This window comes from Clavelina lepadiformis, chromosome 4 (genome assembly GCF_947623445.1).
Source record: "Clavelina lepadiformis chromosome 4, kaClaLepa1.1, whole genome shotgun sequence".
Classification (NCBI taxonomy): domain Eukaryota; kingdom Metazoa; phylum Chordata; class Ascidiacea; order Aplousobranchia; family Clavelinidae; genus Clavelina; species Clavelina lepadiformis.
The window spans coordinates 8,262,964-8,281,600 of NC_135243.1; the positions used below are offsets into that span (position 1 = coordinate 8,262,964).

The window sequence follows — 18,637 nt, forward strand, 5'->3', positions numbered from 1 at the left end:
CATCAACAAAGGTTAAGACAATTTAGGAAATTATTTTGCATTTGCAAAGAAGTTAAATAGGTATAAATCTGATAATACACATTTACTGAAAATCAGAAATGTCGGATGATACTGGTGGCTATTCTGGTGAAAGTACTCCTTCTAGGGTACAATCATCAACAGACGACAAAAAGAAACGTTTGTTTTTTAAAGAAATCCGATGCATGATGTATGGCTTTGGCGACGACCAAAACCCATACACAGAATCCGTAGAACTCCTGGAAGAACTTGTCATTGAATTTATCACCGAGATCGCCCACAAAGCTTCCCAAAATGGACGCCAGGGAAGAGTGCAGGTGGAAGATATTGTTTATCTGGTGCAAAAGGACCCACCGAAATATGCCAGAGTAAAAGATTTATTGACAATGAATGAAGAACTTAAAAAGGCCCGAAGAGCATTTGATGAAGCCAAGTTTTAACACATGCATACCACCTCCTAAAAATATGCCATTCTATGCTTTTGTACATACTGTCATTTATGGGTCAAGTAAATGACAATCAAGGAGACCCACAGGAAAATGTGATTGCTTTTGAAATTAAAGCTATTTGATTATCTTGTTGTCAGAAATTCTACTACTTGCCTCTTGTGCAAATTAGCAGTGCGCATATAAATTATTATCAACTGGTATATTCTGCTTTTAAATTAGAAATATAAATGCTTTCACACTTTCAACGCTTTTGAGAATTGTACTCTTACTGATTGTGAAAACTGAAAAGTAGTTTTTTCACTGTGGTATTTGCAAACACATATAATTTGCCTACTTGCATTTTATCAGTTGTTGAGTCGTTTGGCTATGTACGTATTCATTAACTGCCAATGTGTATTAAAATGCCTTCTTTTTATGTAGGTAACACTTAGCCTCAGCACATCCTCAAAATGTCTGGGGATGCTGCCTTAAGTAATGGCGTTGAAACAACAGATTCAATACGCAAGCAGATACAGCGTCATGTGAATTGCTTATCCGATGATGGAAAAATTACCCGCAAAAGGGGCTTAATTGACCTGCGAAAGGAAACAATTGCTCGTCGTCTTGGAGGAACTCTGCTTCAGGAAATTGCGCCGGAAGTTTTAAAACCTACCCTAAAGTGTTTATCAGACCCCTCGGAAAAGAACCGGGAGTTATCTGCTGCCTTTATCACAGATTATGTTTCGGTTCTTCCTTCACCAGAACAGGTGTTACCCTACATTCTTCCAACACTCGTGCAACGATTAGGGCAGGAGGAGATTGTAGAACCGTCAGAAGAACTTCGCCTTCAGATTCTAGATGATATTTTGATGCCCTGCATCGAATTTAGTGGAAAAGCGATTGTTGGGTATCTCGACGAGCTCATTAATATTTTGAAGAAAACTATACTAGATCCTTACGCTGAGGTCAGGAAATCTAGCTGCAAGATTTCCAGCAAAGTTGCCCGCACTATACCTGAACACTTTCATCTACAGTCGGAGTCGTTGATAAAACCTCTGATGCTTTCGATAACCCATCAGCACTCTAAGGTTAACTTTTAGTTTGTTATTTAATAATGTGAAGTTCTTTTTTTCATATCACAATGTCAAACTTAACAAATACTAATATAGTCAGCCTCGTTAATCTGGACCACTTTGTTTTGTCACAGAATGTCAGTTTAGTGAGGTATTCGGGTAATTGGAATCAAAACAAGAATGGGATGAAATTTTTCGTAGTGAATGTCAAGAATGTAAATGAAAAAGATAAACGACGCTCAAATCTATTGGAGAAGTGTTAGGAGTCCGACTGCTGCTTTCGTCATCTACGACAAACACACAAAAACTTCACAACAAATCTTTTTCGCTCTACACTTTACAATCTGATTAATCGGATTCTTTTCTATGATTTGGCACATCTGTTCCAAAACTTCTATGTCAGAGTCGGACAACGGGGTTACCATATCAAAAAAGTAAAATGCATGGAAAGAAATCCATTCCCTGCAGTTTTGTGTCTGATAGCAGGGAGTCCGGTTGTTTGGGGTTCAGATTAACGAGGTCTGACTGTAGTATGTAAAACATTAGTTATATCAATGTGTGAAACATTAGGTGCGGGTTGCTGTGATAGAAGCGACGGCTGATGTTGTGCAGTTTGGGAATGGCAAAAGTGTTGATGATGTTGTGTCCCACCTAGCACAAAGGTTTTTTGATCCGTCTTCTCAGGTATGGGAAAATCACTGTTTTCACTTTTTTGATAACATTTTCAAAATCTGCTCTTGGGATCATTTTCCTATTGTGAGGCCGTTATTTCAGTATGAAGCCCACTATGAGCATAGACCACATATTGTTCAACCTACCTTTATCAAAAAGTCAACATTTTACTCCTGAGGTGTTCGCTTTAGGTAAACATCTTATGAAAAGCAAGATATAAATACAACCTTCATTGGCAGCTATGTAGTCTTGCTTGTCTTATTCTATGTTAACAAATTTTAGGTGCGGATGTGCGTTACTCGGATGATTGGAAGATGGTTATTGGAACTACCTGACAGATATTCGTTCTTCTACAAATTTATTCCTCTAATTTTGACTAGTTTTGATGATGAGATGCCAGACATAAAGTAAGAGAAACGCACCTTTTTAATCGATAATACACAATACATCCCGCTTATTATGACCACCTTGGAATCAGACCATTTTTGTTATAACATCTGAATGATCACAATGACCGAAACTGCTACAGTATCACACCTTTTAATCACACCAGGATTGATACAGTTAGACTGAAAATGACAAAAAACACCCAATTCATCAATTACTTCATTAACGTTATATAGCAACATGAAAGTGAATGTAGGTAGATCAAATGAGAGTACACGTGGCACAATGGCCACTGTCAAGTTGCATAACTGACACAAAAGATTGATAAAAAAAAAGCTGAAAAAGTGGTCAGAATATCCGAAGACTGATCACAGTAATTGGAGAATTTTACATGGCAAAATTCAGGATCATACCAAAATGGTCATATGAAGCGGGTGGTCATATTATCTGTAGTCACATTAAGCAGATTCTACTGCATATTTGGAAAAATAGATTATTTTTGTTGATGTACTCTCATTCATTTTGTCAGGTTTGCAATTTTTCCACCAAATAGGTCGCAGGTTGCAGTTTTTTGCGTTTAACACTTTTCAACGTTACGAATTATAAAGATTCAATCATCTTGTTACACCCTTAGTAAAACAGGAAATTCCCTTTTACAAGACTTGTTTTTACTTGTTGTACTTGGGCTGGTCTTCACAAGGCGATGTTTGGATTTTTTGCTTGGCAGCACTGCTTTTATTATATTGATATTTATACTTCGTACTTGCGCAGAACTGAAGCAAGGAGATTGTGGAATGAGGCAGGATTACTTTACGAGCAAGAAAACGAACAAGATTTAAAGGATAAGTTGGATTTTACGCAGCCTCTGCCACCATTGTATCCAGCAGGGGGTCTGTCATTAACCCAGCATATGTTGGACATCTATATTTTACTCAATCATAACTTATATTTTCAGTGGTAGCCTACACGGTGCCATTTTTGAATAATTAGATGTCTTATAAGTACATAGCTGCTTAACAGTTCTGTAAACAATAATTGTAAAATTCTGTTTATTTTTGTTAGTCAAACGGCCTTGTTTGGGATGTCGAGAACTAGTGCAACGTAACCTGAGTAAACTCACCTCTGCAATTATACGCGATCTCGGTGACTGGGTGGCTGAAACTCGAGTGAAAACATCACAACTTCTGTACGTGCTTCTTCTTCATGCAGAAGATTACACCACACAGCATATGCAGCCTCTTGTGCAAGCCCTTTTAAAAGCTTGCACTGATGATCAACCTATGGTTGTGCAAAGTGTAAGTTGTTATTTACCTAGCTATTTGTAATTTTCCTACTGTGATCAAACAATCATTCCCATATAGTCACCTATTTCAAGCCATGTCGGCATTTTGTCCAGATGAAACTTACCTGCCTATGTGTCAAATTGCATTTCCCATACCATTATGCTTTTTCTTTGATACAAGTTGCCTATGTTGTACTTTAATGATTTATTTGCAATTTCTGGCTATGTTTTTGGTGCTTTGGCTTACAAATACACATTATTATATCTGAAATTGTCTGTAACCAAAGTTGATTTATTAACCACATTCTTCTATAAATATAGTGTAGTATTTAAGTTGTCTAGGCTGTGGCATTACATGCTGCTTTCTATTGAATTTTATGCCATTTTAACTGCACTATAAGGTTAGAAGAATATAGGTTGATTATATCAAAGGACTTTAAGTAAAATGAAGTTGTAATTTTAACCATGAATTATTTTTACTTACTACCAAAAGACCATTTGTAATCATAACATCTGCCTAGTGTGCATTGATCACATGTATATACACGTTATTGTTGATCTCGTATACTCGGACAATTGTATGATATTTATTGGTGATAAATTGATCACACTTTTTGTAGGCCATGAAGTGTGGTAATCTTATCGGTGCGTTTGTCAAGCCTGAAGTATTTTGCAATATTCTTCTGCAGTCTGTTCAACTTCACTATGGTTCGTCGCCACCTTTACAGGTAAAAACTTTTCCCTGTTCACTGATGACTTTTAGCGTGTTTCGAGGGAACGAAATAGTCTCTTAAATATTTCTAATGTTTTCTCAAAATTTGTACTTCTGCTGCTATATATAGCAGAAAAATAGCAGTTAGTCTTAAAAATTCACAACCTCTTAAATTTTAAAGCGATCTCCAAAGCTAAACCTTAAAAAATCTGCTATTCACTAATAGTTTGTTTCAGTACGATGCTTTTCTAAACTTCGGTTATTTTTTCCCCTGGCATTTTTCTTATTGTCCCATACGTAGGGTAAAAAGTATATACACTATACTGTTGGCAATAAATAGATTTTACTTTTGTGGAGGCCTGTGGAAAAAGCACATGAAAATGAAAGTGATTTCATAACTGTAGTAGCACAAAAAGTTAAAAGATAAACGAGCTGACAGTAAGTTAAATTACAAAATAGTTTTTACCCCATTTAGCTATACAAATGTGACCAACAACAAGTATAGAGAGTTAGGTGACTTTTGTCGTGTATTTGTATATTTTAGGTGTTGTCTTTTTTAGATTTAATTTGTTCATATTTATGCAAACTGTGTTAAAACCCTACAATGCAATCTTGGTAAGAAGTAGACATTGAAATTAACTTAGTTTTCTTTATTAATCAAGGTAAATATTATAGCCTCATAATTAATCAATTAACTGTATAATCTTTAATTAAATATGAATGAATTTAATTCTTTTGTAAGAATAAAAAATGTTAACTTAACCTTAAAGTTGCCTACTGCGCTAAGAGATTAATACGGTTTGGCCATCATCCATTTGCATTTACTTACTAAACACAGATATTGTCATCGGCTATACGAGGATGCAGCGATGAAGTTATTGGTAAATTGTTATCAAATATTCTTTCACTTCTTGCTTCACCAGAAGTGTGCCAAGCATCTGAGAAGGTTGGTAACTAAGTATTTTTATCTTAGGAAGGGGCAAGTGCTAAAACTAGTTGACCTTAAACCAAAGAATAACTGTCAGTAAGCGAAACAGGACAAAAGCGTTTTCAAAGGTATTTAGTGGTTGGGCAGTTATTTCCAACAATACAGTATGTTCACTATTTGTGACATATGAGTATTTCATTTGAAATCAATGTGTTTGACACTGGTATTTGGTTCAAGTACAAATAGAAAGTTTCGTGCAGGCAACTAGAAACGTGTAGTTTATACGTACTTCAGTGCAAGACAGGAATATTATGCATTAGCTAGGTTTATCCTAACATACAGTTTGCGTATTTATACTGGTGAAGATAGTATGCTAATATGCCAAGCTACTAGTGAATATTGGCTGTTGGTGTTAGCCTATTCCAATAGGTGATTACGGTAAATAATGTAAAGACAAGGACGCTTCACTAGTACATGTACTGTCATATGTGACATTTCTGCGTTTAAAGACTACATTACCGGCTACTAATCCCCTGTAGGCAAGGTCGTTTTCCATCTGGTACACATTAGCTAGCCTATGCAGTGACTGTCATACTTGATTCAAGCGGCAGCTATTACAGGTATTGATTTCGCATTGTGACTACTACTGTGCTACTTCCATCATGACTAGCGACAACTTTGTGATACATTTGCAGCAATGATTGTTTGAATACTTAAAAGTGAGGGGCAAATCCAAAAACAAGTTGATCTTAAATGAAAGAACAGTACTCATTGAATATTCTGGTAAAATAGTTTTAATAAATAATTCTAGGTTAAGTAATTACAAGCAAAAGAAAATTGCAAAATTGGCCTTAATCGTGACGTTGATGAAGGCTCTTGTGATGTCATAGGTAACCACAGACAACATTCGCAAATTCATAAATCCAGCAATACCTACTGTATATTATGCAAGCAACTTGATATATTATTATACAAGCAACTTGACCAGTCTATGATATAACAATAGCCCTGTTCTACATCACAATGAAAGCCAAAAACTGAGATTTTTGTGATTTTCTTTTGCTGATAACTAACTACCTAATCTCTAATTATTTTACCAGAATGTTCAGTTAATAGTGTTCTTTCACATAAGATGAACTTGTTTTTGGGCTTGCCCCTCACTTTAATATTATTGAAAAATTCTTTCCCTGGTACACTTGTTGACAACTCTAGTTTGGTGTAAGGCTAACTTGTCTTAGAACTTGACCGTCACATTCATGAAATGCCAGATTAAAATTAGGTTGTGAATAATGTGGCCATAAAACCTTTTTACCTTATAAGGTAGGTATAAGAACGGAAAATAATTAAGGGATCGGCCAACTAATTTTGATATACTTCACCAAGCAAGTTCTTTAGTATAGTAATAGTAAATAACTTTACAAATCACTGTAATACAATAAGTAGTTTTACAAAATATGACTTTTATCATCAGCAGCATTATTCACGAATTAGATGTAATTAATAATAACCGGACGCTGAGAGAGGTAATATCTTTCTGTGTTTCAGGCAGATTATCATGTTGCACTTCTAGAATGTGTCAATGCTATCATTACTACTTGCAACCAAAGAGTTGAAAACTGTAGCTTACAATTATTCACAATTGTTGTCACTGTACTGGCTTTAAGCAAAGACGAAGATGTTCAAAACATGGTAACAAAGTTTTTCAGCTTTTTGAAAATATAACGTTTTTAGCAATGAAATATGTTGGTACAAAGTAAATGGTGCTTTCTGAACATCATTAAATTATGGTTATAGAAGTAGGTATGTAAAGTTTAAGTAAACACGAAAATGTTTTGTACCATTTAATTTATTTATTAACATATACTGTATATACACATATACACACAGCTTTTATCTATCTATTACATATTAAAACTTCAACTTGTGTACATATTCAGTGTGATGAGCAATTGAGAGCTGTAGCAGCTTCACAAGGCATTGAACCACAGGACTTGTTTGTACGTCACACCAAACAAGTGCTGGACTCGATGCGAGCTTCATATGAGTCGTGGACCATGTACTCAGTCGAGCAATTTATTTTTGATGCTCTGTTGTCAAGAGCAGGTTTGAAAGTCCAGCAAAATTTTCTTATACTTTTTTAACTTTGTCAGCAGTGGAAGCTTATACACTTACAATTTATGTTGAGGAAGTGAAGTTGGTATGAAAACTTTTTTTTAATTTTTAATTCGGCAGTTTTTCACACTTAGCAATAGTAGTAAATTAGCTTGGTTGGTAACGGCTGAAGATTAATACACAAAAAAATGAAACATGAGGAAACATTTATACAAAGTTTCCAAACATAAAGAAGTTTAAAAAAAAAAAATTAAAGATGATGTTCATATTATTTCTCGTATGCATGTAGGTCCAGTTGTAGGTGATGTTCTTAACGAAGTAATGCCGATGTTGAAAGCTAACCTACATCCCGACAAGGATCCCGAGTTGAAACTGAAGTTTTTCTCTCTCCTCTCCAAGCTTTTAATGAATGCAAGTGACACATTCAATTCAAAAGAGTAAGGTTGTGGTTCAGCAAACAAGCACCAAATCATTTCATGTTTTACTGTAACAGAAGTTTCCATGTAAAAATTTTGCACTTAACTTTTTTGTCAATGGTAATTTTAACTCTGTATACAGTACAGTTTGTGTTTTCAGACAATTCTCGGCGGACCATGCAGAAAAAATGGTTTGTGATATGATTGCACCAAACCTCGTGTGGAAAGCAGGGCGCAAGGCATCAGCAATTAGAAGTATTGCTATCGCAACACTTTGGGCGCTCTTGCGTAGTGGATTGGTCAGTACTGAGAAAGCTTGTCAGGTTTTTCCAGTTCTTCTTCCTCAACTAATTGTTACTTTGGATGATGACGTCAAATCAACTAGACTAACGACAACTAAAGTATTGACTAGGTGATTTTGAGCTGCTTTTTTTCATGGATTTCTCATTACAACATGCTTCTGAAATCTTACTCTGGATACATGTGGTAGTTGTAAATAATTACATATGTTTGTGAGTGATTATTGTTTATTTATACATGAATTGTTTTCATGAAGTGTTGTTGCAATTTGCGTCATTGCTGCTTGAAATATTATCATCACTTGTCTTATTAGGAAGAAACATTTAAACAATTTTTGCTAAAACGTGTCATAGCAACAAGCTCAGTATCAGAGTTTTAAACAAAGAATACTCAATGTCCTCAGACTGTTCCACACATGTGGACGAGAACTTGACCTGGACCAGATTCTCCATAAGATCTACATGGAGCTTCTCAAGAGGATGGACGATGCGAGTGACGAAATAAGAATCGCAGTCACTAAGGCATGGTTGCAATATTTCAAGGTATGTGGGTAGATTTTTCATTTTGTTGTAAATTTTTACTTAATTTTCGCTTTTCGCGTGATTGTAGTAATTATTGTAATTACTCTGGGCTTTAGCATCTTTTACCCTTGTTAAATGTAGGGCTGAGAGAATTTGGCCGGCTAAGAGCTTTTAGCGACTAAAGGTTTCAATAGCCATTAGCCGAAAACGTACTTGTAGGAAAGAATTTGGAGCAAACTTTTTGGTTATCCATCGGCTCACGGAAATTTGCTGCCCTTTTATAATTTAATCATTTTAATGTTTGAATACTTTGTTTTTCTGATGAAATTTGTGGTGTAGCATGACGTAAGCTGCTAAATCAATCCTTTTCATCACATACCTTAATAAACAACAGTAGTTTTGCTTGCAATTATCAATGTGACATGACAATTAGTGACTATGGCAGCTAACCACAAGCCAACAACTAAATTCCCAGCCCTACTTGAATGATGCATTTTACAGTTCCCTCAACCCTTATCAAAGTCTTATTACAGTGCTTTAAACCTGGCTATGACGAAGGATTATACAAAGCGCACTTAGAGTGTATGTACAGCGGCTTGCTAGTGCACATGGATGACCCGGAAACTGATATACAACTTGCAGTACAAAGTAACCGGCGTTTGTGATTAGTAAACAGTGATGTGAAGTTTTACTAATTTTTATTATATTACAACATTAGTGATGATAATGTTACACTTGCAGTAGAAAAACGTTACTTAATTCTAGCTGTCCTTAGCCCAGTGACCACTCAACGTTTTGCTTTTGCCCGATGAAGATAAAAACATCTTGATTATATAACATTTGTTCTTCAGGTGTTTTAAAAGAAGGCGGTGCTCTCTCTCCAACCATTTTACGTCAAGAAATCGAAAAAGTGAAACACAAACATCGGACTCAAGCATACTGCAATCAACTTTTTCAACACTTTCAGGAATAAGAATTGTTTCGCTCATCTGCAATGCGCCCATGATTAGGAACTTATTACGTCAGCAGAAATGTTGCTATCTATTTGTGAAAGTTATTAGATGCAAGTTTTTTGTGCAAATACTTTTTAATTGGTTTGAGATATATATCATTTCAATTGCTGCTTTATGTAAGCAATTTTGGCACAAGTTTCTAGGAGTGCCATAATCCATAACTAGTTTGTTATGCCGTGTGGTAGTTCGTTTTTTAATTTTTTTAAATAAAATCTGTCAAGGATTTGATGTCAGCACTGGTACCAATTTCAACACAAATAGGTTTACAATTACTGTTGTACTTGTCTACTTAACACTGATCCATCTACTGAGCTTGGAAGAAGACCAACACTGTGTTCAAGCTGTTAGCTAAGCTTCTTCGGTTGACAGGCTTAAATCGAAGCATCGACTGCCCCCTTTGAAAATGTGCTCCAAGTTTCATGATCATAACATTTGTGAATCACTGTCTGGTATCCTTAATTTTGAAACATCTTGTTTCAGATATCGGCAGTTTTCTGCTATAGTCACCAAACTGCGCTTTTGAACTTGAGACAACATGACACATTCTTATTCCACTTTCACCATATGCAAGGATGCTTTATAATATTTACGTCAACCATGACCACACAAAAGTAGCAAAATACAAGCTGTATAAATAAAACAAAAATAATAAAAAATATTAGAATTGCAGACCATTGCAAAATATAAACAGTATAGATAAGATATAAAGTTTTATAAATAGTAGCCATGAATTCTTATTGCTCTATACATATTGCCGCTTGCTGTCGTGCCATCAGAAAACTAAAATAAACCTACGTATTGTATGCTCATTCATATGTTACTAAATTTAACTCCAATCTTTGTGTTGGTGTCACCCACAAATCACATGCATTACATCTCGAGAATTCTTTGCATAACCCGCATACAATATTCTGGACCTGTGTTAGTGCCATGTTCTCTATATCGGTCTCGTGTTTATTTTTTACCTATTCTAGTTTATCAGAACTCTCAGGTTGCATACACAGCTGCATATTGCATTTATAAAATTGATAATCTATATTCAGGATGTAGCTGCATAAATACGCGCGATGTAAGACTTTCATTTTTTAAGACTCATGTGTACATGTAAATAATATGTAGGCCTACACTTAATAAACATTGATCGCGACTTCACTATATGATTGTTAAAAACAAATATTGCAAATACAGTAAATTAAAATCCTATGTATTTCAATTGATTTAGAAGAATGTACTGGCTGTCATGGAATTATGCGTTTTAATTGGGATCGAACTGTGTTTTTCTGTGTCTAAACCCTTACAGTGTGCCTGTTTAGAAAACAAGCATTAAATTTATTCATAAAACATGGCCACTATAGCTCTGGGATGTAGGCTATAAATAGGTTCGATAGGTGCTTGTGTTAAACGCACGCTTTCGTACGGTCCTAGTCTAAGACATATTATATGTACATTGTACCATACATCGTTCCTATAAAACCCCCTATTAGTTTATAGTCAAAAAGTGGCACATTAAAGAATTGTGATGTGACTTATCAACGTAAACGTCAAATAATAATATTCCATCAATGCAAATCTGTTCGTTAGAACGCACTTTATGATGATTAAAAAGAAATGAAGTCTCAGTAGACAATGTCAGGGTGAAAATTACGCCTTTGCATGAACGATTTCTCGTCTAGAACTCACCTACGTAGGCCAATTTCAGTTGGTTCGCAAAGTTATTGCCGTACCTTTTTGGTATCATTCGACTGAACTGTTAAACACTCACACCCAGTGACTTTGTTTGAACTTTTTAGTGCTTTATTTTTCTTCACTTGAAGCAAATTTGCAATAATACAAAATTGGAAAAATTACGTGAGACGATAAAAGAAAAATTAAGTCGCTTGCCGTCTCGTTACACCTTAGTTAAATAATAATCTTTTAAAAGCAACATGAAGACGATGAGGATGTTAGAGTTTTCCTCTCGCTTTCAGTGCTCTGCGGAGAATCTTTCCACTTCCTGTTTTTGGTATGACGTCACAAAATTCCACCCCTCCTCGTAAATACTTGTATTTGGCCACTTTTCCTTCGTTTATAAAAAGACATGGAAATCTTACACTTTAGTTTGAATAATTTAATTCATTGAAGTCACAACATAACCGAAAGTAGAATGTAGAGGTTAGTTCTATTTGTTGCATCATGAAATTCATTGCACCATTTACAAAAACGGTGACAAACTAGAACCACGTACAGTACACACAGTCAAGATTAAGCAGTAACATATTACTTCGCCGTAGAGACACACGCAGTTAGAGTCTGCACCCATGTTCTATAGAAGTGTAATTACTTGCTTCAGTGGATTTTTATACAAGTCAGAGTAACTTAGTGAAATAATAATCTTCGGTTTTACCAACACATTTGAATGTGTTTATTTTATTGTAAGTAGGTCACGCAGTCCGTTGTTAAAGATAGGCGGTTAGGTTAGGCGAATAGATGTGCAAAGAGTTGATTTTAGCTATTTCATGTTTAATTGAAGGTATAGATTTAGACAAGGTTTGTGTTATACTATGACAAATTTTATATTCACTTGTGCACTACTTGTGTGAAGTATTACACAACGAACATCTCTGTCATAAAGACCGCATATGCTAGCGGTAATTGTTTGAATATGAGTGAGGACGATAGATGGTTGATAACTTGTTTTACTTCTGCTTCGATGGATGAGTTCTCATTTCTCAAATTTGCGTGACTATGCTGTTAGTTGCTTGATTCTGTCTATACAAATTACTAAATTATAAAGTTCCCATTTTTATTTATTATAACACAAAGGCTTTTGCCTTTGGGGAAATCTTGCTGAATGTTACATCGCGCTCAGTAACAAGTGAAACGGTAAAAAGGGAGATCGTAAACATTACAACAGTATATATATGTGGCAAATCAGTTCAAGCGAGGAAATTATCTGACGTCATTAAGGAAAACTCAAGTCTGGTAAACAACTGAATTACAGGATTCCAAATTAAATTCCAAACATCTCAAAACAACTCGTGACTCGTGACGTAATCGTCACAATACTAAGCCAAAATATTTTAATTGAATTAGCAAAAGGTCGAGAAAAATAGCTTTGCAAAATTTTTCGATAAAATAGTGACAGGCAACAACCAACACTTCTACATACTGTCTACTGACCTTCAAGAAATGTGTGAATTTCTTCGGCTGTCAAAGTCGTTGACTTCCGAACTACAAATGCTTTGGGGAGTTCCCCAGCTTCGAAATCGGGTATTCCCACGACAGCGACATCTCGTATCAAGGGGTGACTTAATAAGACCCCTTCAAGTTCTGCTGGTGCCACCTTGAAACAATGCAAAGTGGGTCTAAATAAAATTCAAAATTCAAAATATTGTCCGCCAGTAAGTCCACACAAAAGTGAAGAAAAAATTTTATATTTCAAAAAGTTATGATTTAAAATAGGTCTATGCAATGAGAATATTTTTCTTAATTATTTTTCTTGATAAGTTAATGCAATTTAACTCCAACTCCGAAGCTTTTTCTACCGATTTCGCACTAGTTCTACCTGGAAGGCTTTATACTTTACTATTTCCTTCAACCGATCAATTAAAAAAATATTTCCTTTTTCATCATAGTAGCCGATGTCGCCGCTTCGAAACCAACCATCTTCATCAAAACATTCGGCGTTTGCACTTGGATTTTTGTAATAACCTAAAATGACCTGCATTACATAACAAATTAGTAGAAAAAGGTTAGGCAAAACGAAAAGCTTAAAGACAGTAGTAAATAATTTTGTAACCATGTTGAAAATCTCAATAACTAAATTCTGTATTGATGCCTACAATCAGAATGCACAATGGTATATCTAATACCAGCGCTTTATACCGGATATGATACAGGCTGCCACTATTTCACCAGAAAAAATCGTGGGTTTGAAGCTATTTTGCAAAGATTCTTGTCAACTTAACTTAAATGTTGTGACATTTTAATCTCAACCTACTTTCTAATCTAAATCTAACTCCAATAAAACCGAAATAACAAAAATTAGCTTTTTGCATATCCAGAATGGCCTAAACTAACAGCCTAACGTCAACAGCAAGCTGTTTAACCTACACATGGTGAAACTTCGTACGGTGAAACACTTCATTTATGCTTTACTTGACAACTAGTCACTGCTGAAAAACTTGACTTTCAAGAAAGGAAGGATTATTTATAAAAGCCACCCCGAAATCAGTAACGTCTTCCTATTTTTGGACAACAAGAGCAAAGTGATTCCTTTTATCATGTATTATCCAGATTATATTGTATCATATCATAACATATTTTCAATCGGCCACTAAAGTCATAATTATAAAAAATAAACACGTGATCCTCCTTTCCACGCGTCCCTATTTTTCCCTAAATTCTGTCACTGCATGTGCCATTAAGTTTCAAGGTTGCACTTTTCAGATGTAATGTGATTTTTCAGATTCCCAGATGACCAAACAACGCTAATCTGGTTAAAATACAGCAACCATAACTTACTTGAGGTCCTTTCAGCCATAATTCTCCCGACTGATTTGGTCCTAATTCCTTTCTAGTGTCTAAGTCCAATACCTATAAATAATAATAATTAATTAATCAGTAGGACAAGTATGAAAATGGAAATGTTAACGGCGTCCACATCACATCACACCAAGTGTGTCAGCTTACCTTTAGTGAGGTATTGGCGCAGAGATGGCCGACAGATTTGACGGGGCATTCTCTCGTGGTCATAGAAACAGGGCACACTTCTGTTAATCCCCACACTGCAATCATATATGATGAAATCATACCTATACTTATACGAAGCTTGATTACAGAAAACAAGACTTACTCTGTGATACGGTGGTCTTCATTTTTTGCATTATTTCCAGCGATATACTTTCTGCGAGGGGAGCACCAGCGGATATCACATGACGTAAACGTGACGTGTAGTACGAAGTTAGCTTGGGATGTTCATTCAAACTTATTAGCATTGGAGGTACACAATAGAAGAGGGTGATCTGAAGCAATATTTTAATTACAGCAGTATAGCGGCAATTTTGACAGAAGTCGTATTTTTAGTAAAGAAAGTAAGGGAAAGAAAATATTTTTAAATATTGCAGGTTAAATGTAAAAAAAGCAAAAACAAAAATCTTGGTTATAACTATATTGTAACCTAGATTTAGATGTTAGGAATTATTTTTAGGCCGGCTTACGTTGTATTTTTCGAATGCTCGAAAAAGGTTGTCGGCAGCAAACCGTTTGCTGATGACCTGCGTGCACCCTTTGAATAGCGCGGCAAACATAGACATCATAGCGAATGCGTGGAACATTGGCAGGACAAGGTATAACAAATCTTCTGGTGACATATTCAACGGTTCACTAGATAATATAACCTCAAATTGTTGTAAATGCAAAGGGTTTCGGTAAAGAGAAAAACGAAATATACTTACTCTGTAACTTTTGTTATCGCAGTCATAATAAACTGAGACAGATTAACCGCTTTTGGAAGACCAGTTGTTCCGCTGGAACTGGCCAAAATAAATGGATCGTTCTTAACATTTAGTTCAATTTTTCCCGGGAAATCTGTTGCATATATCAACTTAAAGCGTATGTTGCAATTACGTAGTTTTTGAAAGGCCTACACATTTTATCAACCATTTGTACAAAAGTATTACAGTATACAGTACCTTCAGTTTTGCCTCGACGAATATATTCCGTTAGGGATTGGCAAAATGAGTTGCTTTCAATGCAAAGCACATTCTACATAAGTATAACAGCTGTAAGCTTGTGAGAAAACGCTTTAATGTTATATGATATGTATTTTTCAGTATTTTAAACTTACTCGGAATGTTTCTCCTTTATTACTAAATAAAAAGCCTAGATTTTACTCTATTACTATTGAAAACATATTCACCGATATGTAGCCTATAGCCTAGCGACTGGTTCTAATCACTCAAGATATATAATACCCCTGCCTTAATCGAAGTGACTTTATCTCTTAATTGACTCAGCTTGGACCAAATTGCATCATCCCCAATGACCATTTTCGGTTTTGTTAGTTCCATTTGACGCTCTAGTTCGTCTAAGAAAAATCTCATATTAATGACACAAATGGTGTCTTAAAAACAGCAAGTGCAAAGATAAAAGATTCGAGTCAGGTTTTTGTAAAGGATGGCTCGACTTGTGTTAGCGTGTCAAAACAACTCGTGTGAAAAAGACTTTCCTCAGTCCAAGGACAAAGATTGTGATACATCGTGAAAATTTCAATTGACTTGACTCAAGTCAAACCCAAATTAATTCAAGTTACCATAGCATCAGTTTTTATCTTTATGAATTAATTTCTTAAAAAATCCTTATGCAAAACAGTTTATGGAATGCTGAAAAGTGTCAGAAATGAATAAAATTAATGGTATGTTGAAAAGAGCGCCGGCTTGCATTTGTGCTTACCGGGCTGGACATTTCACAGCGCTTATCATTGTAATACCCTTTATGCAAAATAGCTCTCCCTAGGAATGCCGGGTCGGGATTACAGTATCTATGTCTTGCGGGAAATGTAAGCAGTTTCGTAGCCTGATTCATCTTTTAGACTTTCTAAAGTCTAAGGATAAGTTATCAATACCATATGTTATCATCATACCTTAGCCAACTAAATCATATTTATGCATTTTAACCCTAAACAGGAAATGACTATATAGCGTTTGTCTCACCTGCTGTATGGCTGGGATTGCACGGGACAACTGCCAAGCCGCAACAAGCCGCCGCAATTAAGATGATGGGATATTCGATGATATTGCTACAACATAATGCAATGACGTCACCTTTAAGTAGACCAGAATTTACAAATGAAGACGAACATTTCATGACGTAATTGCAAAATTCTTTAAACGTGATTTGTCTTCTGGTTTCAGCGTCAATCTGTGATGAAAGAAAATAATTAAAGTTTTATCCCTGTTTAAGTTTTGGTGTTAATTTCGCATTTATATTTTCAACGCAATAGAAGTACGTCATTAAGTTATAGTGAAACTGGCTCTACATTAGTGTTGTCGTGTCGTTATAATTTGCACACTGACACAAAACTTTGCTTTTTGTCAGTTGTAAAATGTATCTACTACTATCCAAGTTGTAGCATGTCCTTTAACCTATCTGACAGCAATTTGATTACTAACTCAAGTTCCTCTTCTTGCATATGAGTGTAGGTTCATCAAATATAATCGGCCAAATGTTGGAGCCAGCCCTTCATCTCTTCACCCAGAACTGTGAGGCTTTGCGCAGTGTTGGGAAGGAGAAGGATCCCATAGTCATAATAGTAAATGGTCCGCGGTCGGGGACACTGCTGTACACACACATGCTGCTCATTCCAGGCCTCTATGGTGTTTTAGTCAGATCTATGACGTCTTGCTGAATAGCGGCGGGAGCTCAGACATTAGGTGTCAAGGCTATGAGAATCCGGGACAAGGCTGTGCAGAAGGTGTTCTTCAGTAGCCCAAGTCTTATAAGCTATCTTGTTGTAGCAAAGTCCCTTCGCAGCATTACTGAAGCAATTCCTGCTAATACCGGCAGCAGGTGAGTGGGGGTGGGCTTCAGACAGCCAGCAATGATCTGCAGTTTTTTGTCCTTCGCTTGTTTTTAGTTTTAGTTTTTACTGCGGTTGGACAGAATGTTTATGATGAAACGCACAAGGTGACGGTCTGGGATGGTGCAAAGGAGTTTTAGAGTGAAGCTCTGGTGCCAGGCAGTGACGTAGGCAGCTGTGAGGTCCACTAGGACAACTCCTTTTAAAAGCTCTTTACGACGTCGCTGGTAAGTTTGAGTACCTGTTGTACAGTGGAACACCCTTGCCTGAAACCTGACTCTTCTTTGGCAGTTGGGGATCAACTGCAGGATCAAGTCGAGCCAGAATAAGTCTTTCCAATACCTTGTAGGGCACACACAACGAGATGGGCCAGTAACTCTTGAGATCGTCCTCAGGCTTGTTAGGATAGTGGCTCTGCGCCTTGGGTACAACTAAGCGTTCAAGGCACGATGAGTAAAACTAACGGAGCCTGGCAAGGCATTTAGAATTACAGTCCATCAAGAACCCTGGTGGAATATTGTCAGGACCCTGTGCTTTCACACTTTTTAGTTGTTTGATGGCAGTCGAGAACTCAAGTTAAAGGAACTTAAAGCTATGGTATTAGTCTAACAAGCTTGGTATCTGTTAGTTTGTCTTGTAACGCAATCTTTCAAATGTTGACTGTTGCTTACCAGGGCAATCGAAGTTCCATGCCGAGAAGCGAAATGCAGCATATACCGGCCAAAGTTGCTTTCTGGAATATTGACTGTTGGCCAAGGACTCTGCAGTATCATTGTAATATACCTAAGCCAATAAACTGTACATAAACATATATTTCACAACTGATCTGAACTCTGTAACATCTTTACATCAAAAGAAACTTATCTCAAGTTTTGAACTTTGAACAGTATTCAACGTGTTAGTGTAAAATGGCTGACGAGTCGTCAGTTGCATTGGATGATCATAAACGATTGTGTTGGCAAAGTAACCCATATCGCTTGGGGTTTACAGTATACTGCATGCAAACCCTCAAACTTATTAATGAAGTCGTAGTAATTCTCTGCTATCATAGGGACAACTATAAAACCTTTCTGAAAAACTAAAACGCAAAACACGTTTTTATAACCACAAGTAACATCAGGCTATGCTTGAAGCTTGTATCATAATTGAAACTCAAATAAGCCTTGGGACGTAGGGTAACAAGTGCAGCGAAATCCACTCTCCGTGTCTAGTTTACT

The 18,637-nt window shown here is 36.1% G+C and overlaps 3 protein-coding genes across 5 annotated transcripts; 2 read left to right on the plus strand and 1 right to left on the minus strand.

Moving 5' to 3' along the window:
• The first annotated feature begins 2 nt into the window (after positions 1-2).
• Positions 3-887, plus strand: LOC143451361 (transcription initiation factor TFIID subunit 13-like). Its single transcript, XM_076951846.1, has one exon. The coding sequence runs from the start codon at positions 99-101 to the stop codon at positions 456-458; it is 360 nt and encodes a 119-aa protein (XP_076807961.1). The 5' UTR covers positions 3-98; the 3' UTR covers positions 459-887.
• A 21-nt stretch (positions 888-908) lies between these two features.
• On the plus strand, positions 909-10,090 carry LOC143451359 (dynein axonemal assembly factor 5-like). The gene is made up of 14 exons (XM_076951844.1): positions 909-1,534; positions 2,090-2,203; positions 2,474-2,598; positions 3,350-3,468; positions 3,641-3,873; positions 4,481-4,588; positions 5,411-5,518; positions 7,046-7,189; positions 7,438-7,603; positions 7,902-8,049; positions 8,189-8,440; positions 8,732-8,870; positions 9,383-9,497; positions 9,701-10,090. The coding sequence occupies exons 1-14, from the start codon at positions 917-919 to the stop codon at positions 9,820-9,822; spliced, it is 2,511 nt and encodes an 836-aa protein (XP_076807959.1). The 5' UTR covers positions 909-916; the 3' UTR covers positions 9,823-10,090.
• Positions 10,091-11,634: 1,544 nt separating this feature from the next.
• LOC143451885 (uncharacterized) lies at positions 11,635-18,279 on the minus strand. Of its 3 annotated transcripts, none has more exons than XM_076952648.1 (12): positions 18,092-18,279; positions 16,555-16,762; positions 15,823-15,929; positions 15,535-15,607; positions 15,298-15,430; positions 15,061-15,226; positions 14,697-14,865; positions 14,534-14,628; positions 14,366-14,437; positions 13,407-13,562; positions 13,022-13,184; positions 11,635-11,921 (listed from the first exon to the last, which is right to left on the minus strand). In XM_076952648.1, the coding sequence occupies exons 1-12, from the start codon at positions 18,191-18,193 to the stop codon at positions 11,806-11,808; spliced, it is 1,560 nt and encodes a 519-aa protein (XP_076808763.1). In that variant the 5' UTR covers positions 18,194-18,279; the 3' UTR covers positions 11,635-11,805. The 3 variants fall into 3 exon arrangements, with proteins under 3 accessions (XP_076808763.1, XP_076808765.1, XP_076808764.1); XM_076952650.1 differs by having other exon boundaries at positions 16,555-16,640; positions 18,092-18,268; XM_076952649.1 differs by lacking the exon at positions 18,092-18,279 and adding an exon at positions 17,014-18,007.
• Positions 18,280-18,637: the final 358 nt, after the last annotated feature.